Source organism: Cinclus cinclus, chromosome 10 (genome assembly GCF_963662255.1).
Source record: "Cinclus cinclus chromosome 10, bCinCin1.1, whole genome shotgun sequence".
Lineage (NCBI taxonomy): Eukaryota > Metazoa > Chordata > Aves > Passeriformes > Cinclidae > Cinclus > Cinclus cinclus.
This window is the reverse complement of record NC_085055.1, coordinates 10,158,086-10,181,168: the sequence shown is the minus strand read 5'-3', so window position 1 is coordinate 10,181,168 and position 23,083 is coordinate 10,158,086. Positions and strand designations below refer to the sequence as shown.

General features: G+C 50.5%; 1 protein-coding gene across 2 annotated transcripts; it reads left to right on the top strand.

Annotated features, from left to right (window-relative positions):
- The first annotated feature begins 1,678 nt into the window (after positions 1 to 1,678).
- On the top strand, positions 1,679 to 21,803 carry BCL6 (BCL6 transcription repressor). 2 transcript variants are annotated; one of them, XM_062499598.1, is made up of 10 exons: positions 1,679 to 3,523; positions 12,266 to 12,304; positions 13,314 to 13,481; positions 14,522 to 14,743; positions 14,883 to 15,866; positions 16,479 to 16,660; positions 17,742 to 17,909; positions 18,975 to 19,105; positions 19,513 to 19,650; positions 20,501 to 21,803. In XM_062499598.1, exons 3-10 carry the CDS (start codon positions 13,321 to 13,323, stop codon positions 20,642 to 20,644), a joined length of 2,130 nt encoding a protein of 709 aa, XP_062355582.1. In that variant the 5' UTR covers positions 1,679 to 3,523; positions 12,266 to 12,304; positions 13,314 to 13,320; the 3' UTR covers positions 20,645 to 21,803. The 2 variants fall into 2 exon arrangements, with proteins under 2 accessions (XP_062355582.1, XP_062355583.1); XM_062499599.1 differs by lacking the exon at positions 1,679 to 3,523 and adding an exon at positions 12,107 to 12,143.
- The last annotated feature ends 1,280 nt before the right edge of the window (positions 21,804 to 23,083 follow it).

Genomic DNA, 23,083 nt, shown 5'->3' with positions numbered 1-23,083 from the left:
CTCCCAGGGATAGCTGAATAATTTCACACTGCTCTGTGCCCTGCATGCCAGCACACAGGCAGAGGGGTTGCTTTTCATCCCAGGAGCTTTGCCAGGGCATGACATGAAGAAACTGGAGAGGGACAGTCCATAGGAGGGTGCGAGACCTGTGGTGATGCCCAGCACTGCTCCTGCATCTGCTCCCTCTCCTTGGAGCTGCTCCAGCACGACCAGAAATTTCCCTGCCAACTCTGAGGGGGACCATTTCCCAGCAGCATCACCCCTGTTCCAGCGCTGCCACCGCTTTGAGGGGAGGCACTTGAGGGTTCGAACCCTTGACTGGATGAGGAGCTCGCTGCAGTGTAGAGGGTGTTTTTGAGAGAGGGATGCGTGGGGCTGAGTCCCCCAGCGAGGTTGCCACAGCCTCCCACAGGCAGGGCCGAACTGCTGCTCCTTCACGTGCCACACAGGCACCTCGTGGGTGTGCAGGAGCCACGCCGAGCCTGGGGCCACTGAGAACCGTCCCACGGCCGACATGGGGCTGCGGGTGTCTTTGCACACTCCCACCAGTGACCCTCCCCACCACGGGACCACTCTTCTCCCCCAAGGAAGGGAGGCTTGCGGAGGCAGGGGAAGCTGTCCCACCGGGACATTGCCGCCCTGGCAGCCACCACCACTGCCAGCGCCTGCTGTGCTGATCCCCGGAGCTGGGACAGGAAAAGGAAGAAGGCAGTGGAAGAGGGTGGCAAGGCCTCACTCAGTAACAATCCCTGTGGCCGATGGTAGGAGAGGGTTCCCAGGAAAATTACTCTATCCCCAGCTCCCTGAAGTCCCCAGCCAGGCACCACAGGAACCATTGCTGCTTTGGGGACAGCAGGAAGCATTGGGGAGGAGAGGAGGGTGGCAAGAGCCCTGGGCAGCTGCAGCCGGGCCCTGAGTGACAGCGAGGGAGTAGGAGAAGGTATAATACCAGAGCAGAAAGGCCAAAAACTCAGCGAAGGCACCAAGGCCGCTCAGTTCCCAGTCCGAAAGGGATGCTGCTGGCTGCTCCCTGTGTCCCCGCAACGAGGCGGGTTAGGATGGAAACTCTGATGCAAGCCCGGCTTGGCTGTGGCCAGGCAGAGTGAGAAATCTCCCCCGTAAGAGCGCTACTTGAACGGAAGCTGTGCTCGACCTCGGGTCTCCACCAAAAATCCCCCAAGCGGCCGCCTTGTCGCTGCTGCTCCCGAGCGTCCCGCGGGCGCTGGGCTCGCTGGGCTCCGGCTAAAGCGAAAGCGTCACACACTGCAGAGAAATGACAAACAGAACACATCTGTCGCCCCCCAACAACCCCCTTTCCTTCGGGTTTCCTTGCTGGGGAAAAAGAAAAATAAACCTAATCAAAAGCCCGGAAAAGAGTTGCTGCTTTTGGGTCCGTCCCTCCCTCGCAGAGCCGGGAGCCCGCTCCCTGCCCGGGGCCGGGATCCGAGTCGCACAAGTCACGCAGCTCCAGCTGCACTCACTCCCTGGGAATTCCATATTGCATTTTAACTACAGGGAAGCCGTCTCTCCAGCTTATCTGTACCACCTCAAGTGCCTCGGGAGTACCATCCCTGTCTTGCCACCAGGCTATTTTTAATGAGGAGTCGTATTAGCAGAACGGCTTTCTTCCTAATTTATTACCCACTCCCCCCCCCCCCCCGCCCCCCAACCTCCTTGCTTTAAAATGTTTCGGTTCAGGAGCTCAGCTGAGAAATCGAAATAAAAGCAGCACCCGGGGACTTTGTGTCCAAGGTGGCCGCTCCGTGGGCTCGCCAGTGCTGGAATCAGTAGCTCCGAGCAACTGCACCGGGGGACCGAGGACACCGTGACCTGCGGTGGTTATTCTCGTAAACAAATTTCTATTAATCACCAGGGCCTGGGAATGCCTTCACAGTCCAGAGCGTGCCTTACCCCGCTCCCCACCACCCGACCGGCAGCTCGCAGCCCAAAAACCCGAGCGGGAAAGCGAACCGAGCGATCCGAACCAACCCTTGCCGCAGGCCCCCAAGAAATAAACACACGAGGCTGGGGGACAGACGTAAGAAATCTCCACGGATTTACATCCAGGGAGCTACATTTCCACTGAGGAGCGGGGAAGGTTGGGGTGACAGGTCCCCTCCTCTGCACCCCCTACGAAACCCAGCCGAGACACTGAGTGCCAAGGCTCTGCGATATTCCCTCCCCTCCCAGCAAAGGCCTCTGCCCAGCAAGAGGCAAAAAGTGCAAAAATAAAATCCCTTTCCAGAAAAGCCAAAGCGATTTTGCATCCCCAGCACAGTACAACAATTCCATACAAACAGAATATTTATAGACTTACAGGTTATTTTGCAACAATAACAAAACAGCTACACAGAATTAACCCACCACTTGAATGTCCTGGAAAAGAGAACACGCATGGAAATAATAAAAAAAGAAGAATTTCATCAAAATCTTTTTTTTTTTTTTTTTGGTCTGGAGAATTCTGGCAAAGAAATTAAAAAGAAGAAAAAAATAATTAAAATAAAACCAAAAACGAATACGGGGAGTTCACGGGGAACCGTCTTTTAAGGAAGAAGCTTCTTTCCCCAATAGTAAATCCCATTGGAGGCCCTGAGCCGAGTGTGGCTGTTTGCAAAAAACAATATTAAAAAAAAAAAAAAGCTGAATGAGGAAAAAAATTATTAAAGAAAAAAAGTAAAAATCCAGAACAATGTAGCTGGCTCCTTGCTTTGCTCGCTGGGTTGTTTGGTTGGTTTGGGGTATTTTTTAGTGGGGGGAGGGTGCTTTAGAAACGCGAAAGTAACCCCCCCGCCCCAAAATAAAAAAAAAAAATAAAAAGACATAAAGATAAATTATAATTAAAAATACATATATATGCATCTATACATATATATAAAAAATAAAAGACGCGGGTATTTTTTTTTTCCAAGATCTCTTCGCTCGTTTTCGGAGAGGTTTGGGAGAAAGGGGAAAAAAAAAAAAAAACCCAGAAGAAGAAAAACAACCAAAAGCGAAGGCTGGTGATGGTAGGGGGTGTGATGTGTGTTTGCACCGCCCGGAGCTGTGCCCGGGACCCCCCGGTTTCCTCTCTTTCCTCTCTCTCTCCTCCTCCCGCCGCCGCCGCCGCCGCTGCTCGGTCCGCGCCGCGCGCGCTGCTCCGCGCCCGCGCGCCCCCCACGTCACCGACAGCACCCGCCGCCACGTGACCCGCCGCCCGGGCGCGACCACTACTGAAGGGGGGGGAACGGGGAGGGGGATGAACGGGGGGCGACACCGTGCGACCCCCCCCGCCGCCGCCGCGGCCCCCCGGGATACGCGCCTCTCCTCGCCGACCCCGTTGGCGGCCTCCTCGGAGCGGGGCGAACAGCCGGAGGGGCGCGGCGGCGGGGAAGGTGCGGATGGGGGAGGTCCGTGGCCCTCCCCATGCCGAGCGCGATGGTAGAGTCCGCAGCTCAAATTCCGAGAATTGGGCTCTGTTGATTCTTAGAACTGGGGTTCTTAGAAGTGGTGATGCAAGGAGTTTCTAGGAAAGCCCGGAGACCAGGTGATTGCTGCTTCTATTGCCGCGGCCGATTTTACCCTTTAATTCTCTCGCTCGCTTTTTTTTTTTTTTTTTTTTTTTTTTTTTTTTTTTTTCTCCTCTCCATTTTTTTTTTCCCTCCTCTTTCCCTCCCTGCCCCGTTCCGACGCTTGGCGCGGAGCCGCCTCTATATATTTCTACCCATTTTTTTTTCTCCCTCCTCTTTTCTTTCCCCCCCCCCCCCCCCCCCCCGCCCTTTCCCGCTGCAGGTGCCCTTTATTTTTTTTTATTACTATTATTTTTATTATCTCAATTTAATTTTTTTCCTTGCCTTATTTATTTATTTATTTAATTCACATACACATCCCCCTCTTTTCCTTTGCCCGCTGTCAGGCGAGAAAAAATTAGGGAAATAAGGGTGCCTGCATGTCTTTAACGCTGGGAGCGTGTATAAGGGGAGGGGAGCGGGGTGGGTGGGAGTGTCTCCCCTCGCCGTCCTCTCCCGGGGATTATCGGTTATCTGGGATTATTGGCTTTCCCGCACGCGTGACGGCCGGGTGGGGACGGGGGGGGACGGCGGCGGCTCCTCTCTGCACCTGCAGCCGCTCCGCGGACGCAGGACGGCGGCGAGCGCTGGCGACCGCCGGGCTTGTGGCGTGACTCGGGGTCCGCTCTCAATGGCTGGATCCTTCGGTCATCGTGTGTTATTTTTTTCTTTGCCTTTTTTTTTTTAATTTTTTCTGGGTTTTTTGTTTGTTTGTTTTATTTTTCTCTTTTTTTTTTCCTTTTTTTTTGTTTTTGTTTTGTTTTGGGGTTTTTTTATGGTGTGTGCGTGTTGTGTCGCTGTTGTCGTTTCGCCGCCGCACGAAGCCGCCGCGGAGCGGGGCTGGCGGTGACGCGGGGGCTCGGCGGCACCGGGCACCGACCTTTCCGCGCCAGCCCCCATTTGTCTCTGATTCTGTTATTAAAGCATTATTATTGTTATTCCGTCCTCGGCGCAACCGCGAAAGGGCTGGTGCGTTTTGCAACCTGTGGCGGGGCTGCGCCGTGATCTGTCAAGCCCCGGGCTAAGAGCGGTCGGTGATGGAGAAGACTTGCGGCATTTCCCTGCCCGGGGAAGGGGGGAGCCCGCGGGGAGGCTCGGCCGTTGCCGGCCCCGGAGCACCGCGGAGCGCCGGCCCGGGGCGGCGGGGACCGCGCTCTCCTCGACGGTGCGTGCGGGGCGGCTGCCGGCTGGGATCGCAACCGCGATGCAAAACTCGGGAAGGGGCAAAAGTGTGTGAAGCGACTATGAATATCACGCGTAGGGCTGAAAATCGTAATAATAACAACACCACTACCGCCCGCGGGGAGGAGCGGGCGTCCCCCGCCGGGAGGAAGGCGGCGGGCGGGGGAAGCGGAGAGCAGCCGTGAGAGGGATGCGAGGGATGCGAGGGACGCGGTCCGGGGCGCGATGCGTGCGGAGCCCCCCGCTGCCCCCAGCGCAGCCCTGGCCCTGTGTTTACTATCGCGGCGGACTTGGCGCGGGGACAGGCGCTCGTAAATCTGCCGGCGGCAGCCGCGGGGCTGGCCCCCGGCCACACGCTATTCCTGGAGCGAGCGGCCGCGGGGAGCCGCGCAAGCCCCGCGCCGCTGCGCCCCCGAAACCGTCGGGAGCGGACGGGGAAGAGAGAGAGCTGTTTGTTTTGGCTTGCTGGCGTTTATTCATTTTTGTTGTTGTTGTTGTTTGAATTGTTTTTGTTAGGTGCGTGACCTTGCGTGCGCATACATTTTTTTCGTTTTAAAAAAAAATAAAAATTAAGCTCTCCCCCTCCCCCCCCGCCCCTTTAAAAATAAAAGGCAAAACAAAACCGAAAAAGCCCAACTTTGTTATGAAAACTTTCGTGGTCGGACGGCAGCGACCTCTCCCGGCCGCCCCCCCCCCCTCCCCGCCGTCCCCCCGTCCCCCCCCCCCCGCCTGTAGTTTGCAAAGTCACAGTATGAAATGTTATGAAATCGCCTCTTGGGAAGGAGGGAAACAGAAAGCAAGGCGTTTGTTTGGAAAAGTCCGCGGCAGCCTCTCAGATGTGCCTAAAAAGCTGCCTTTGACCCCCTGTTGCATTTCCAGGGAAGAGGCAAATCTGGGCTTAAAATCATGAGTCAAAATCAACAAAAGCAAACCCATCCCCGGTTAGTTTTTTCCACTGACTTCAGTAGGCGCAGGATCAGTGTGAAGGGAGGCTGGGGACAGACGGACGAGTTTCAGTGAGAAGCTACTGCATTGGTCTGACCTCTGTCTTGAGCCAAATTCCTACTTGTGCCCGTGGAAGTGTCAGCAGGGCCAGGTTTGGGATCAGGCCCTTATTCAATCTGGGAATCTTATTGATTCCCCTCCCGAGCTTTTAAATGCTTTAAAAATTATTATTTGCCATACTGTTTCAAGGATTTAAAAGATAAGAGCTTTAGGATCAATTGCAGGCTCCTTCCTCCAGTCCTTGAGGAGGTTACAGTTCAAAAATTGCTCTAAAAATATTTTAGGGAAATCCTCTCTTTATATATGCACAGAGAGGCAGAACCAGAGATTGTTATTTTCTTGTACGGGTAGGATTGCAGGTTTAAGAACTTGCCATAGAAATGGCAAATATTTTGCTCTATGAAACGTATCAACAAGCCATTAAAATATTCAAAGGGTGTCTAGAAATCTTCCAGAAGAATGGATTATTACATTGTTTCAGTAAGAAAAGAGTTCATCTCTTGCTGTTCAATTCTGATTGGCAGAACAGATCAAAGATCTTTCAAGATGCATTTCAATTTCCAATCCCCCTTGGTTCTGGCTGTCTGAGTCAATATTGGGAGGGGAAGTGCAGATTAACTGGTTAGTTATTATTGCGAAGGAAGAAGTTGGAACGAGAAGTGATTCTTACAAATCCCACCCCAAAAACAAAACAATAAAAAAAAAATCCGTCAAAAGTCTTTGTGACACTTTTTAGACATTCTTGTTTGCAGTGCAGGGAGGATTCAGCCGGCTGTTGGATGGTACAAAAATAAACTTAGCAGAAACATTAAGTTTTTCAAAACAAGGCTGGAAAAGCTCATAAAAATAATGTTGCTCAGACGCGTTTTAAGAGAAACAGAATTGCATCGACAAAATTATATGTTTTCCAGGTTTGGTTGGAGTGTTTTATTTTCCAAGGGGAAAAATTGCTCCTGCAGCAAAGCGAGCTGGTGCCACCTAGTGTCACCTCCCTCCACTCCGCGCGGGGCCGGCAGCCTCGGCAGAGTGGGAACATGTTTATTAACTGCTCGTTTAAAAAAGAAAAAAAAAAAAAAATTGCTTGCCAGCTTGGAGGAAGGTGGCAGAGGAAACTCTGGATGCCACTGAACTTACTTAAGGAGCCTAATTGGAAACAACCGAGCACTTATTAAAGCCACTGACATTTCCATATGGAGTTCTCTCTGGGTCTGGTCATGAAATCACATGTGAAAATCTTTCCGAGTTGTGGTGTTAATCTGCCCTTGAATGTTTGCCTAATTTAGGATGTATTGTAAAGCTATGCTTTTTATTTTTTTTTTTCCCTTGAGTGGGAAAGCTTTCACCCTCCAGCTGCGGCAGCCCAGTATGAATTTGTAGGAATAGTGTTTGGGTTCAGAGCACTTTTTTTTTTTTCTTAGTAAATAGTAACGTTATTCTCAAAACCCCATACAAATACAGGTGGTAAAACTGCGTGCCAGTCCTGTGTGGTAGAACTGTCCTCTCATTTTGCTTGGATTCTCCATGAAAAAGAAAACCTTTTTATAAAGTCTATCGATGAATAAAATGAATCTCTAATCAGTAGATGAGTTTCTCAGTGTGCAACTTGCATACCTTCAGATATTTATAGTGTAAAGGTTGAAGAACTTTCATGCCTGTTTTAGTCTGTATGCTGTAATATCTGGGCTGAGAACTTCACTCAAAAAGCTTTTACTGTTTCAGCTGGAGCCTAAAATGTTGTTTTCACTTTTCTGAAAGTTGGTAACATCTAAATTTGGTGGAGAGTTGCTTGTGTGCTCATAACCTCTTGCTCCATTTTATAGTAGCAAGGGAGTCTATAAACGGGAGCCTTGTATGCCGAGTGCCTGTATTCTTCTCTAGATCTATTTTTAAACCATTCTTCTGTTTGGCAAAAAGTGACACTTGGTTTCCATGTTTACAGCAGGCATTGGCAAACCTCAGGAGTTCACAGTTTGCAGTTTGGTTAGATCAGTATCCAAAAGTCAGCATCTGACCAGTAAGCTCCTTCAGACTGCAAATTTAGACTGCAAATGTAGTCCTCCTTTTTATTTTTCTTTTTTTTTCTTTTTTTCCTTTTTAATATCCAAGCTAGATCTTATGTGTTAGCTTCACTGCAGGATGCTGGCAGCCAAAAGACACACACCCCTAAACTGGAGCAAGTGTGTAGTCTTCAGGACTACTTTAAAACTCCAGTAATCTCAGTGGAGCTTCCCATTTAAACCAGAGAGAAAACTAAGCGCATTTGGGAGAAGGGTGGGAAATTTTTTGATCTATATTGTTTTCCTTCCCTTCTTTCTCCTGGTTACTTGCTGCCTTTGGGCTGTGTGCTGGGTACCCATGGGGAATGTTGGACCCCTGTTTATGGAGAAGAGAGCTTGAGACAAGCATACTGCAGGGCAGGGGGCTCTGAATGGATCCTGAAGGTGGTGTCCTGTCGGACTAGATACCCTTTGAAATGCATCTCCTTAAATCTGTATGTCTAAATAAAGGGGCAAGGGGGTGCCTCTGCCCTGGCCAAAGCACCCCGAGCTGTGCATGTGTCTCATCCCATCCAGGCAGGACGCCAGAGCAGTCCCTTACTGCCAGAAGGAGCTGTGCCACCACCAGCCCCAGGAGTACAGAGTCAGGGAGGGTCAGGCGCCAGCTGGTAGTTTTCTGTCCCAGTGCAGGCTAGGGATGATCAGACACCTCCTCAGAGCCCAGGGTGGCCAGGCACTCAGCTCAGCTGCTGGGGACACCTGGCTCTGGCTGCACCCTGCTCTCGGGTCGGCATCTCAGTGCAGGGCTCAGTGTTGGCAAGGCACGGAGTTAGTCTTCTGTTCTCTGGAGCAGCTCCCTAGATTTCAGCCAGGACACATGGTTCCTGCCTTCCCTTGAAAAATTAATGTGCCAGATTGCTTGGGGTCGTTTGAAATGCTGAGGAAGGCTCGACTCCTTGCTTCCCAAGGGCACACGCTGCCTCCGCCTCACAGCCAGAGCTTGGCTCCGTAGAGGGCAGGGGAGTCCTCTTTAGTAGGAAAACATTGGAGGCAGTTTTAGTGTGCTTACCCACTCCCTCCTCTGCATTTTCTTCTGCAAAGACCAAAACAATGTGGAGACTTGAGCTGGGCCAGCTTTCAAGGGCAATCCTTTAAACCCTCTTTTGAAGTATGAACTATAAAGTTCCCTGCGGCGCTCGAGAAAATATGCAGTTTTCCTGGTTCCAAATGCTGATAATAAACCCATCCAGATAATGTATTGCATTTCCTAGAAACATTTGTTTGCTGGCAGGAAATTGGATCAGATTGAGACCGCTCGATAGAGCGAGTGCAATCTGCTCACGGAAGGGTAAGGTGGAAAATACAACAGGGCTTGCACTAGTGATGCTGCTTTTGATCTGTGCTGACGCTCTGGACTTCTCTCAGTCTCTTCCTGGGTTATTATTAACCGAGACACGTTTTGGCTTAGACACTAACCAGAAGCTACTAAACTAATAAAACTACACTGTGACAACTAAAGGACGCTTAGTGCCCCTGGATTGCATGGTATCAGAAAGCTGAGCTGGGCACTCACACACCCACAGCCAAAAAAACGCCTCTTTCTTTACCATGGCATGTAGCCCCCATGGCTGTACTGGGGAGCTTCCCAGACCCCACCTCATTTTCTTGGTTGTTCCCCTGATCCCTGTTCAGGAGAAACCAGGCATTCCTTGGCAGGGTGGAGAGGCAGCTGGCAGCACGCCCTGGCAGGCAGCAGGGATGTTCCCATAGGGCTGGGACCCTGCAGGCTGCAGGAACTGGGGAGGAGGAGGGCAGGATGGAGCTTCCCCTGGGCGGGTAGTTTCGGAGCACTGTGTGGGATGAGGCTGTGGGGAAGGAAGACTTTACACAGCCACCCCTCTAAGGTGATGTGAGTGAGTCGGCGCTGCAGGCTCTGGAGGGGTAGGAGACTGGGGCCCAGGGAGGGAGAGTGTTTGATGTCCTCCTCCCTGCCTGTGCGACTGAGGGTGGGAGAAGGGTTAAGACCACAGGGTATCCCCTGTACAAACAAGGATAGGGGAGCAAGGAGTCCCCCCTGTGCACAGAGTGGGAGGAGGATGGATGAAAAGGAATTCCCTCTAACTGGGAGAGTAGATTAATGGAGATGCGTGGCAGAAAAATGGATTGGAAGTCCCTGGTTCTCCCTTCTGCCCTAAGGGAAGTGAGCAGAGAGTGGGTCTCCTCTTTGCCTGGGGTTGAGCTGAAAGAGGTTCCTTTCTATGAAGGTGCACCTTCCCTGTGCTCACAGAGCTGCAGGGGAGGCAGAGCCAGCTCTGGGCTCCTTTCCAGGAATGGGTTTTCTCTGGGAGGTGTCGGCAGGGAAGGGCTGTTCCCTGAACCACTGGGGCAGACCCATTGCCTTCCTGGAAGGCAGTAGCAGTGACTGTCCCATGTGGCCACCCCCCAAAATGGGCCCTGTGCCTATTCCAGACCTTCCTCTATGGGCACAGCCAGCCCTGGCACACAGCCTCGAGTACTGCCGGAGAGCCCACACCTGCAAGGTACTGGACAGGAAAACTGGAATGGGGGGTGTGGGATGATGCTCTGACCCATTTGAGCCTGGAGGAACCTTGTGGAATTTGAGGGGGCAAAGACCATATTTGGCTGCAGTGTTTTTTTTCTACTCCCCATCACTGGTCTCTGATCCTTGTTGCCATCCTGATCTCTCTGGTCTGAGTATCCTCCTGTGCTGGGTACAGAGCTAGTGCTGTATGGGGACTGGAAGGGGCAGGGTTAACCCAACTCAGCACAGCGAGGGGAAGGAAAGTCCCTTTCCTTTTGCATGCCCACATCCTGCAGCCAGGAGCTGCTTGGGATGCACCTGCCCAACTCTTGTGGCCCATCTTTTGGGGTGTGGACATTGCAGCAGTGCTGTGCTGGGAGGGATAATTTGGAATGTTGGGGAGGGGGCTGTGCTGGGGTCCAGCTCTGGGAGAGAAGCTGGGTGTCCCCCCTGGCACTGCTGTGCTCTCACTGTGAATAAGGGGATTTGGTGACAATAGCAGCTTCTCACATGATGCTCACAGGTACAGAGTACATCTGGCTGTTTGTAACTTGGTTGGTTTACAAATGGGTCACCTTCTCACCTCTGTGACACCGAGGTGACTCCCCAGAGCCTGGCAGGGTATGTCTGCCACTGTGGCTGAAGTTGGGGTGCCAGCCAGCTGCCCCAAGCACACACATCTACTCATGTGGACTGAGAGATGTGCGCTGGGCTCCTTGCAGAACACTGTGAGTCCCTTGGCTTGCAATTGAGGCAGTGAGTGGCTGGCAGTGAGTGTGTACAGGAAGGTCAGAGACTGCAGTGTTTGGGAAATGAGTCACTTTTTGTATGTGCATAAAGTTTTAAGCTGGCCAGGCTCAGAGCAGCTCTGAAGATTTGTGTGTGATGGCTGGAATAAAGCTGTAAAACACCCTCTGGGTTTTGCATGTGATACCTTGCCTTAAATCTCATCTCTTCATCCCAGTTGCTCTAGGAATAGGAGAGGAGCTTGGGCTCCAGACCTCCTCATGTCCCACAAGGGAGAGGGAAGGCAGCACTTGACAATCCCTTGTCTCACAGGGATTATTTGGCTTCCTGCAATTGCCTGCAAGTGTTAACAGTCTGGGGGTTGATCCTCAAAATAGTGTGATGAAGATCTTATTGGCTCATTTATTTATTGTGCTTCTACCTGCTGAGGTAACTGCCTGAGGACCTTCTTCCTGCATTGGTGCCAAGATAATTTGGTTTGGTTTTAAGTAAATTTTGGAGGATTAGTATGGGTTCTGGAAGGCAATTAACTCCTGGGTTTCCTTGCTGTTCTGTCCCAGGTACATTGCTGGGTGAAGCCAGTGCCTGGAGAGGCAGCTTGTGGTTTAAGGGAAGGCTTTGGCAGCAGCACAGGGAAGGGACATTTGTTCTGCATCCTGTATCCACCACTGGCTTCCTATGCAGTCCTGGCCAAGTTGCTTTGGTACTTGATGCCTATATCATCTCAAATCTGTTCAGCAATCCCATCCCAGGGTGTTTTCACTAGTGGCTGGAGCATGTGGTTTTCTGAGCAGAGTGGCAACAGGTGTTTGTGTGTATGTCATACCTGTTAACAAGACACTGGGAGTATGGCATGGGTCTTGAATGTGACACTGGACAGGAATTCAGTCTTGGCAAGGGAAGAGTTATCTCTGAAAGAAGTGGTGAGAAAATTCTCGCTTGACTTCCCTTCCCCACCTGCCTTTAAGTTCCTGAGTCATGGAAATGAAAATCTCCTTGGCATACGCCCATGGTTTGGGCTGGAGGGTGTGGAAGAAGCTATGATTGGATTCTCAAAGCCTGTGATTGTGATAAGAACTTACTGTACCGGAAGAAACAAATGTTAAGCTTACTGGAGAGTAGAAGGTTTGTTATCTCTAGCTTTTATCCAACTGATACTTGAGCAAAATAGCAACCTTGTGACCTGCCACGGCCAATTCATAGTTACCAACTAATGTGGTGGTTTTTTTCTCATTATTTATTTGTAGGTTTGAAAGAAACTTTTGGACTGTGAATTGAGGCATTGGGTATGTAAATTTAATTTTTGTGCTTTCCCTCCTAATCTGTCTCCCCCTTTCCTTAATGCACTGTTTCATTAGACCCAGCTGCAATTTGTTTTCGAGAGAGCAGCTGCTCTGTAGAAACTACGGTACATCCGTGTGCCACTGGGGAAGGAGTTGGGATTATGGGAGGGGGTTGATAGTGGAAGAAGTTGATGCCAAAGATGCACATTGCAGCCCAAACCTTAGGGAGTCATGGGCCCTGCTGGTTGGGAGGACACCTCTGAGGCGGGTCAGCAGGTGTTGTTGTGTTGGGGGAAGGCTTCATGTTCCTCGACTAACCCAAACCTTGCTCATGGGGAGGGGCTGGGCCACAGTGTGGGTAGCAGTCCTGCAGGTTAGATGAGTTCTACTCCTCACCAATTAATTGGGAAACTGTGGAAGGTCTTCTCCAGAGTGACCACCACTTGGGAGTAGGAAAGTAGTTTCCTGGGTGAGGGCTGGTATTCCACTGTGGGCTGGATTTTCCAGATGTTGAAGTCATTCAACTTCAGTTGGGACCTTAAGGCTTGTTTTGATTCCTGTGGCTGGATTTACAGCCAGACATCACACAGGTGAGGAGGGTGGCTCCTGAGGGAGGTTGGAAGGCTAGAAGCTATGTTGGAAACATTGTGGAGATGAACCTGAGTGGGCGGAGTGGACTGGGGTGGGGCTGCCGTGGGCGAGGCGGGAAGAAAGAGGAGATGGTTGGCTAATCCTCAGGAGGGTCTGATTGCCTTCGCCCACCAGCTTGATGGATGGGATGAGACATGTCAGGTCTCACTATCGGCCCAGGGAGCTCACTAGGCAGCCTGGCAAGAGCTTGGTGTGATGCAGGACTGTTTGCCTTGGGACCAAGGAGCTGGTGCTGCCCCTACCAGGATCAATTGGCCATCTGAGCATGTCCCAGAGCAGTAGCCATCTCTTCCCTGGGTTTAGGGTATTTGCATGGCTGTTGTCCATTCTCATCTTCCTCTGATGCTTCTGTCTCACCCAGACTCAAGATGGCCTCTCCGGCAGACAGCTGCATCCAGTTCACCCGCCACGCGAGCGACGTCCTCCTCAATCTCAACCGCCTTAGAAGCCGGGATATCTTGACTGATGTTGTCATCATTGTGAACCGGGAGCAGTTCAGAGCCCACAAAACAGTCCTCATGGCCTGCAGGTGAGAGCGGGCTCCTTCCCTGGCTCCCTCCTTGCTCCCTCGGTCTTTGGCCTCCAGGAGCGCTGCTGCAGTCCTGTGGGGCTTGTAGGATTCACAGGGAAATGGGCAGAGAGGCAGAACTGAAAATAAATTTGTACCTGTAATGGGACTGGAGCTGAGTCTGCTTCCCTCCAGTGTGCTGCCCTCACTTCTCTCCTCGTGTACCCACATCTGCCCACGCACAGCCCATGGAGAGCAGTGGGAGCACAGCAGATGAGGCACATCCCTGAAAGCAAAGCACAAATATGCCACAGGGGCAGGATAGGAGAGGGAGGGCTGTGGATGTTCACTGGGATGGATGAGTCTTCTATGACTGAGGTGTCCCCTGCCACTGCTATTTTTAGAGCTATTGGCTCCCAGACTGCTGGCTGCACCCACCTTAGATGATTATTTTTTTTTTCTTTTAAAGCCTGATGGGGTCTGAAATCCCTTTCCAGCTCCTAAGATTGCTGGAATTGCTTCCCAATGAATGCTAATTAATATCTCACCATTGCCCAGTTGAATTACAGCAAATTCCTTCCAGATTCTCTTGCTGACATGCTGTAAAGATTTCAAAAAGCCAAGCTTTGACTATTAAAACATCTGAAAAATGTTTTGCCAACATTTCTCCTTTTTTTATTTCTCTGGTTTAAGACTGTGTGGATGCCCTGAGAGGCTTCTGAAAGTAATGAGTCATAGTGGGTAGGGGATGGTGGTAAGAACAATGGAAAAAACCAAAAAAGCTGGGGAATTACTAAATGGAGGCATTGGGGCGTTGTTGAGCAGGTGAGATCTAAAAGCAGGCTGTTCCAGTTGGGAAAAGTGCAGTGCAGAAGACGCTTGCTAAGCTGAGAAACCAAGCTTGATAATAACGGGGAAGCTCGGGGAATTCTGTAATTGCCTCCTCCTCCTCCTCCCTTCCCATTCGCGAACCCCTCTGTACTCAGGGATTTCATACAAATCCTCCTTTTTGCCTTTGAATTGTCATAACACTTACCCTCTCTACTGTCTCCCCTCTGCAGTGGCCTCTTCTACAGCATCTTCACTGACCAGCTCAAGTGCAACTTGAATGTCATCAACCTGGATCCTGAAATTAACCCTGAGGGGTTTTGCATCCTCTTGGACTTCATGTACACCTCCCGCCTGAACTTGAGGGAGAACAATATCATGGCTGTGATGGCCACAGCACTCTACCTGCAGATGGAGCACGTAGTTGACACCTGCCGAAGATTTGTCAAGTCTAGGTGAGTGCCCTTGGTGAACTTTGAAGAGCCTGTGACTGTGTGTTTGGGTGGGCCTGGGAAGAGCTGACAAAGTATCTGCAAATGTATCTTTATGGGCTGAAAATTACTTCAGTGTCTCTCCTGTTTTCCGTGATTCCAGTGAAGCAGAGATGGTGTCTGCTGTGAAGACCCCAAGGGAAGAGTTTCTGGCAGGACGGATGCTGGGCCACCCAGAGGTGATGGCTTATCGGAGCAGAGATGTCTCAGAGAATGGCATGCCTCTTCAAAACGGGTCCCTCTGCAGTGGGAGGGCCTTTGCACCTGGCTTGATCAACAGTTTGTCTGGATCCCCCCTTTCCTACCACGGTTACAGCCCTCTCCCTCTAAATAGCTTCCTAGTCGATGATGAGTTGCGGGAGATGAGGATGCCTCTCTCTGAACTCTCAAGGGCAGGTGCCTTCCCCAAGGAGAGGATCCTGCCTTGTGACAGCTCCAGGACAATCCCCACTGAGTATGTGAGAACCATTACCGACATCTCTGCCAACATGTGCCACGCTACCATCTATGCTCCAAAAGAAGGTGCTGCTGAGGAAGCCAGGAGTGACATGCACTACAGCGTGGCCTCTGGGCCCAAACCTGTCATCCCTTCAGTCCGGAACAATCCCTACTTCCCTTGTGATAAAGTGGCCAAAGAGGAGGAGCGGACCTCTTCAGAGGATGAGATCAGCCAGCACTTTGAACCCACCAACACACCCCTGGACCGCAAGGGACTCATCAGCCCTCAGAGCCCACAGAAGTCAGACTGTCAGCCCAACTCACCAACTGAGTCCAGCAGCAGCAAGAATGCCCGTATTGGTCAGAACTCCAGCTCCCTCTTCACCAAGAGCCCCACAGACCCCAAAGCCTGCAACTGGAAGAAGTACAAGTTTATTGTCCTCAACTCTCTCAACCAGAACACCAAGCAAGACAGCGCTGACCAGAATGAGATGGGAACCCTCTCTCCTCGCACCTACGTGCCCATGTCCACTTGTCAGCAGTCCATGGAGCCAGAGCATCTCAATGTGCAATCCCCCACCAAGATAAGCGTGAATGGTGAAGACTCTACTATTCCACAAGCGAGCAGACTCAACAATATTGTTAACAGGTGAGAAGACTTCTACCCCCCATGCCCCTTCCCCTCTGAGAAACAGGACTTCCTGCATTGTTGATGGCAGTTTGAAAGCATGAAATACCTGTATCATTGGGCTGAGAAGTCCACTCATGAGCAGATAGAAGCCCCTGCATTTGGTGGAGGGCTGCCAGTGACCCTGAGTGCCCCACCATCCCCACTGTAGTGGTGCCAGCATGGACTGACAAAGCAAATGAGAACACTGGGTTGTGAATCCCTGGGTAATTTTGGCAGCTCTGGATGATGTCTGGAGCCTGGATTTGCCTAGCCTGTGTTTCCACCGAATTCCCTATGTTTCAAGTTTTTGTTGGCTGTAAGCATTGGAATAGCCAAAGTATTAGGGAACAATATGCTATCCTCTGGACCTGGGTGCTCCTAAAGACATTTGAGGTTATCTGGTGATGGAAATATGAAGGTTTGAGGCTTAAGGACCTGTTGCTGATCAGAGCTATGCTGTGCAGCTCACTACAAAGATGTCCCCGTAAAATGTGTGTGTTCCTTGTGTCAGGAGGGGTGCAGACAAGGGTCTGGTATCTTGAGCACAGCAAGAACCTTCTCACAGCTGTGTATGTTGCTCTCCTTCCACAGGTCCCGGGACGGGTCACCTCGGAGCAGCGAAGGGCAGTCCCCACTGTACATGCATTCTTCGAAGTGCAGCTCCTGTGGCTGCCAGTCCCCACAGCATACTGAGATGTGCCTTCATACCCCTGGCTCAAACTTTGGAGAAGAGATGGGGGAAACCCAGTCTGAATACTCTGACTCCAGCTGTGGTGAGTCTTGCATCACTGGTCACCTTTTTTGACCAGCAGCTGGGAGGGGGCTGTGCAATGTAGGGAACCATGACTGAGTGCCCTGTAATCAAACAGAGTCAGATGCTGATGAATCCCACAGTGCTTTATAGCCCCCTCTTAACTGTCTGCCCAGCTGTGTGCATGTATATGAGGGACAACACATGCACATGGGAATTGCTACCTTCCTCTCCTTCCCCTGCACCATCCAGATGCCTCGGGCAGGGAGTTGGTCACCTGCTGCAAACCTGGCAGGTAAGGACAGGAAACAAGTGCACCCCACCCCACCAGAACCACAGGAGAACAAGCCTGACAGATGTAATGACCTGTAATGGGGATTGGGCAAGCTGGCATGTCTCATGCATCCATCATAATATCTTTATTATCAGGGAGCCCAGTGTGCACATCTGGGGAAATGCATTTAATGAGACTTGCAATCTTATTGCAAAACCCCACAAGCCCAAAGATGGGTATCTGTGCACTCATCTGCCTGTAGCTCAGGAAGGGGGAATGCAGCATTGCCACCTGTAGTGTGGGCAGAGATCCAAGGAGGGAACCTCACTGTGGTAACACTCAACACAACATTTAAGAGTTGGGCATCCTCCTACTGGGAGAGTCTGCCTTGTTATTTGGGTGATGATTGTCTTCCCAAGCTCAAGGCAGACCTCTGTACCTGTAAAGGTTAAAGACCTCTAAAGGTGCAAGAGCTGCTCTGTAGATGAGCATCCTTCAGAGGATGCCTGATGTCTTGAGTGCTTTCATGGACCTCTCTGAAAGGCAGGTGACATGCTGACTTCTTGGAAGCAGCCTGTGTGTCACTAAAGGAGAGAGACAGCTCTAGACTAGAGCTCGTGATGACTTTGCTCTCAAACCATGCATGTTGTTGCTGTGTGCACAAGGCCAGGAGGTAACAGCACAGTGCAAGCACAGCTCAACATGAACACCTGCACTTGGCTGCTTGTTCCAACACTTGCTCTGGCTACCCCTCTCCTCCATCCCATAACCTCTCAAGAAGGTGACCCATGCACTGTCCATCTGATTGCTCCTCTCTTTGCCCTCCCAGAGAACGGAGCTTTCTTCTGCAATGAGTGTGACTGCCGGTTCTCTGAGGAGGCCTCTCTCAAGAGACATTCTCTGCAAGTCCACAGTGATAAGCCCTACAAGTGTGACCGCTGCCAGGCCTCCTTTCGCTACAAGGGGAACCTCGCCAGCCACAAAACAGTCCACACAGGTACAGTGTTGGCACTGGGGACAGCTCTGGAGAAGCTGTGGGTTGGTGAGCATGTGGGTTTCTGGCTGGGTTTGTGCCTGGTGCAGCATCCTCTACTCTGTGTCACAAGCTGTCCCTGATGAGAAGAGCAAGGTGCTCTACTTGGTGCTGCCAGGGAACCTTTGGACAGACCACCAAACCTGGGAAGGGGGGAGATAGCTGCCCTTGCAACAGGGGTGGAACTCTACCTCCTTTTGCTGTAAAGCACTGGGCACCACTGTTTTTTTACACTGTTGTGCAAAATTCGTAACTGGGAGCAAATGCATGGCCTCCCAGTAACTTTGTGGTAAACTTAAGAGAAAAAAAAAAAAAAGAAAAAATCAAAAGACCATTTAGGGAGAAGTCTGAGATTTATTTTTACATCCTGGAAATCCAGGTCACATCTACCTTGGCATAAACTCTGCTGATGGGAAAATCTGTGAATGGTTGGACTCTGTGAATCAGCACAATGAAAGCTGAGAAAGGAAGAGGATAATAAGAGTTTAGTCATTTGCTGACAAATTTATTTTATTTCTTGCTTTTAATGCTTAACATGTTCACAGGCTGAGGAAGGGAAGTCTGGGCTGATGAATCTGTGTTGCTGCACTGAATTAGACCTAAATTCCCACAGTCTCAGCTGAGCTCCAAGAGGGCTGTGCAGGGGACTGAGCACAAGTACCAGGGCAGTGTTCAAGGGTGCTTATTGACAGCTGTAGGGAGATGTAGATGCCAGCTGCTGTCACAGGGTCAGGAGGAACGATTCTATTAATCCTTGCTGGCAGAGCTGCCTGACTTCCTCTCTTGCCCTGAAGGCTGAAGCTCCCAATCCAAAAGAAAAAAGCTGCCTCCTGAGCTCATCCTGCTCTGTAGACACCCTGCCCAATGCTGCTTGTCCACAGCCATCTCCAAAAGGGACAGGAGTCAGGGCTAGTGCTTCATGCCGTGGGGTCTGGCACCTGAAGGGACTTAACTCTGGGGAGGACCGTGGGTGCTGGGTGCTGAGTACACCTGTAGCTAATCCCTCACCCGTTCATTTGGGCTCTGCAGGAGAGAAGCCGTACCGTTGCAACATCTGCGGGGCACAGTTCAACCGACCAGCTAACCTGAAAACCCACACACGCATCCACTCTGGGGAGAAACCCTACAAGTGTGAGACTTGCGGGGCCAGATTTGTCCAGGTACGTGTAGCCTCTGGGACCTGCAGTGCCTGGGGAGGTGGGATATGGTTAGATCTTCTGCCCAACACTGGCAGATCTTCAGCACCCAGACTGGTGATGCCTCATGGCAGGGCGGAGACCTGCCATGCTTGCTACCTTGGGCAGTTCTTCCCAGGGTATTGTGGGTTGAATATGGACCTTATGGTTTGAGGGGGATAATTTGGCTTAGTAAAGAAGCCCGACTGCTGGTTGTAGCTCTTCTGCTGCATTTTGTCTTAAGGACTGGAGATACCAGAGCTCAGACACATGGCCCTGACTTCCAGCTATAGCCCAATAGACCATAAAAGACATCTGGGCAGAACCCCTTTCCCACAGGGATGCCCTTGCTCCCAGTGGGTGGTGTTCTAACCCAGACCTGCTCTCTGCAGGTGGCCCACCTCCGTGCTCACGTGCTCATTCACACTGGGGAGAAGCCGTACCCCTGTGAGATCTGCGGCACGCGCTTCCGGCACCTGCAGACCCTCAAAAGTCACCTTCGAATCCACACGGGAGAGAAACCGTATCATGTGAGTGGCCCTGCTTTGTTTGCTGGTTGGGAATCTCAGCTTGGGCTGGGGGACAGTGCTGCAAAGTCTGGGGGGCTGGGAAGATGCCAGGGCATTCACACAGGCTGGTTGCAGCATCCCAGTGCCCTTTGCCAGCCTCATGAGGCCCTGCACCAAGGTCACATCCCTGCTTCTTGTGCCCCATTTCCCTCCCAGGCATTAGCTGATGCTGATGTGGTATTTTTTCAGGTGTGGCTGTGTTGGAAACATTGACATGCAGCCCAAGCTGGGTACATTTTAGTTGCTCTTCCACCTATCTGGAAGAAGGTCACACTTCTTCAAATAGCTGTGGCTTAAATTACAGCTGCCTGTGGTGTATGAGGATGGTGGAAAGGAGCACATAGCCTGGCCTGAACTCCCCTCTGATGGTGATAATCACCCCCAGCAAGCAGACTACCCAGCCTTGCTTGCAGCTCTGTGGGCTCCCAGCTCTGTGCTGGGACTTTCCTGGCTTTCACCATCTGCTAGAAAGGAAATCCAAGCAGGGGGTGACGTCCAAACATCCTGGAGCCATCCAGCTTGGCAGAGGTCAAAAGCAGTTCCAGAAATAACCCTGTAGCTGGTTTATCACCTAGGTATGGAGCTTGGTGCTATATCTGTCAGAGTCATCATCTGAGGGACTTTGCCCTTTGTGCATCCCATAAATCCCATATGCTGCTGAAAGCCTGGGATGGGATGCCCCCAGGTGCTGTTCCTCCCACCATGTGTGTGTGTCCTGGGACCTCTGGTGGAGAGCAGGCATTTGGTGCCCCGAGCAGAGGACCCCTGCCACGGCATTTCACACCCTCTCTCTTTGCCTGTCACCCCACAGTGTGAGAAGTGCAACCTGCATTTCCGCCACAAAAGCCAGCTGCGGCTCCACCTGCGGCAGAAGCACGGGGCCATCACCAACACCAAGGTGCAGTACCGCATCTCGGGCAGCGAGGTGCCCCCGGAGCTCCCCAAGGCCTGCTGAAGACACAGGATTTCCCAGGAGGAGGTCGTCTTGGGGGGCACGAGGGGGGAAAAGCTGTTCTAAGGATACTTGCAACACTTTAAAAGAGAGAGAAAAGAAAAAAGAGAGAGACAGAAAAAATATTCATCACATGATGGAGTGCCTCTAAACCCATAGTACAGATAGGCGGAGAAACATTAGAAATTAAAAAAAAAAAAATACAGATACACGGGTTTTATTTTTCCCAGTTATGTGAAACAAAAAGAAAAAATAAAATTATTCAGATCTTACTGTATATAAAACATTGAAAAATTTAAAATAGTCATTTTAAATGTCTGTGCAGTGGAGTGTTGATAAACTCTGGAGTCTAACCTTCACAGCCTTTGCCGTTTGAAGATGAGGAATGTAATGTTGATTTATGGGAACAGATTTTTTTTCTTTTGTATGCAAAATGTGTGTTCTTTTAAAGAGAAAGTATGCTATTAAAGAGAGGGCTTTAACTTTTTTAACCAAAGGTGAAGGAATCTATGGCAGAGTTGTAAATATATATAGATATAAATATATAAATATATATATATAAAATAAATATATATAGACCTTTAAAAAAGCTATATTAAAAATATATAAAATGCATTAAAGGCTCAGTTGGACTCTGCAGGCAGAAGCCACTCTGAGAATCTTTATTATGATAGAGCACTTAAGGAGATATTTTAAAGTATTGCATCTGTACAAGTAAGAAAATATTTTGTCTAAATGCATCAGTGTATTTGTATTTTTTTGCAAGTGAAGGTTTACAATTTACAAAAAAAGTGTGTATTAAAACAACAAAGCTGCAGAAGGAATTTAAAATAATAATAAAGTGTAATTTTTTTGTTCTAGTTCTCAGTCTGTATATATGTAAAATGTGGTTTCGCACGGTGCCTTTCTTTTCAATGGAAGTTTTCAGTGTATGGACTATATTGAGCTCAGTTTCTTCAAGGTACAGCCTGATGTTGCAAAAGGAGTTTTGATGGAACTCTAGTGGAGGAATGTTCTATTTTTTTGTTTTGGATTTTTTTTTTTGTTCTTATTTTACATGCTTGTGTTATAAACAATCTCGGGAGACAGGGTTTGGGCTGTGTCTAAACTGCATTAATGCATTCTGTAAAATATAGCTGTACAAATAAAAGAATAAAATGAAGAAAAGTGACGTATGTTGGAGTGAGATGTCTGTTCTTGCCTGTCCTCCTCTTTAAGGTGCCGGGGGAAGGGGCTGAGCATGCTGAGCCCTGGTGTGAGCTCCTGGCTTGGTGTGGCTCTGGCCCTGTGTTGAAGGCAGGGGCCTCTTTCAGCCTCGAGTGAAGGTGGTATCTGGCTGGAGGTCTGAGCAAGGATCAAGTCTGCTCTGGATCCTGGTGAGGACTGTCTCACCCCCTTGTTCCTTTCTGCACTGGCACTGAATAGCCAGCAGGAACAGGGCAGAGCCTGGGAGAGATCACTGCTGACCAGCCCAGGGCCAGTTCCAGATGGCCGAGTAGTTATTTATATTTCCTGGAATCCAGTGCACTTGCCAGAATTGCTCAGGGAAGACGACTGCCTGCTGCTCCTCTCTTTTCAGAGCCTGGGATGGGAGGGAAGGAGCTGCTGTTCTACCTTCCTTGTGGGATGATCCAGGGGAGCAGAGTCCGTAACCCATCCAGGACCTTGCTGGCCAAGAGCATCTCTGTTTCCAGCCATTGCACGCTGGCCTTGGGCCAGAGCTGAGACAGCCCAGCCTGAGGGGAGTCCCTGGGCTTGCCCTGGAGGGGAGAGGAGCTGCTTTGCTCTGTTTTGGGTGGCTGTGGTGTGCTGGGAGAAGCCCTGATGAGCACCCAGGCCCTGAGCTTTGTGCTACTCTGCTGGTTTCAGAAAACCAAAGAGCCTCACACAAAAAGTTTCTCTGAATTACACAGACAGGACTGGCTGGAACCAGTGCTGGTGTGGAGCCTGGCCACAGCTCAGCACGGCCCGGGGTGGGGTCTGAGTTTCATTTTGAGTTTAGTTAATTCATGAATAACTTTATCTCGGGGCTTGCCAGATGATTCACAGTGGGGGGACTTGGAAGCCCCAGCAGGAAGAGGAGGGCCTGGTTGTTTGCAGGGTCAAGACTGGCTGCACTTAGGAGGAGCTGGAGATGAAGAGAAGGATGTGTCAACACACCATGGGACAGAGGTGGATGGGAGACAACCAAAGCAGCCTTGCATAGGAGGAAAATGCCAAGAAGAGGGGGAGCCAGTTTGCTGTTTACAGCATCCTTTCTGCTCTGACTTGGCTTTCTGATGGTCACAGCAGGCTGAAACAACTATTGCTGACATTATCTGAACATTTTTAGAGCCAGGAGCTATGAAGATGCTTTGGGGCCCTCTAAGTGGGATTATGATGACTGATAACAGCAATGCTATTCTTAGACCAGTTTCTCCTGAGGAATTGTCTTGCTTAGCA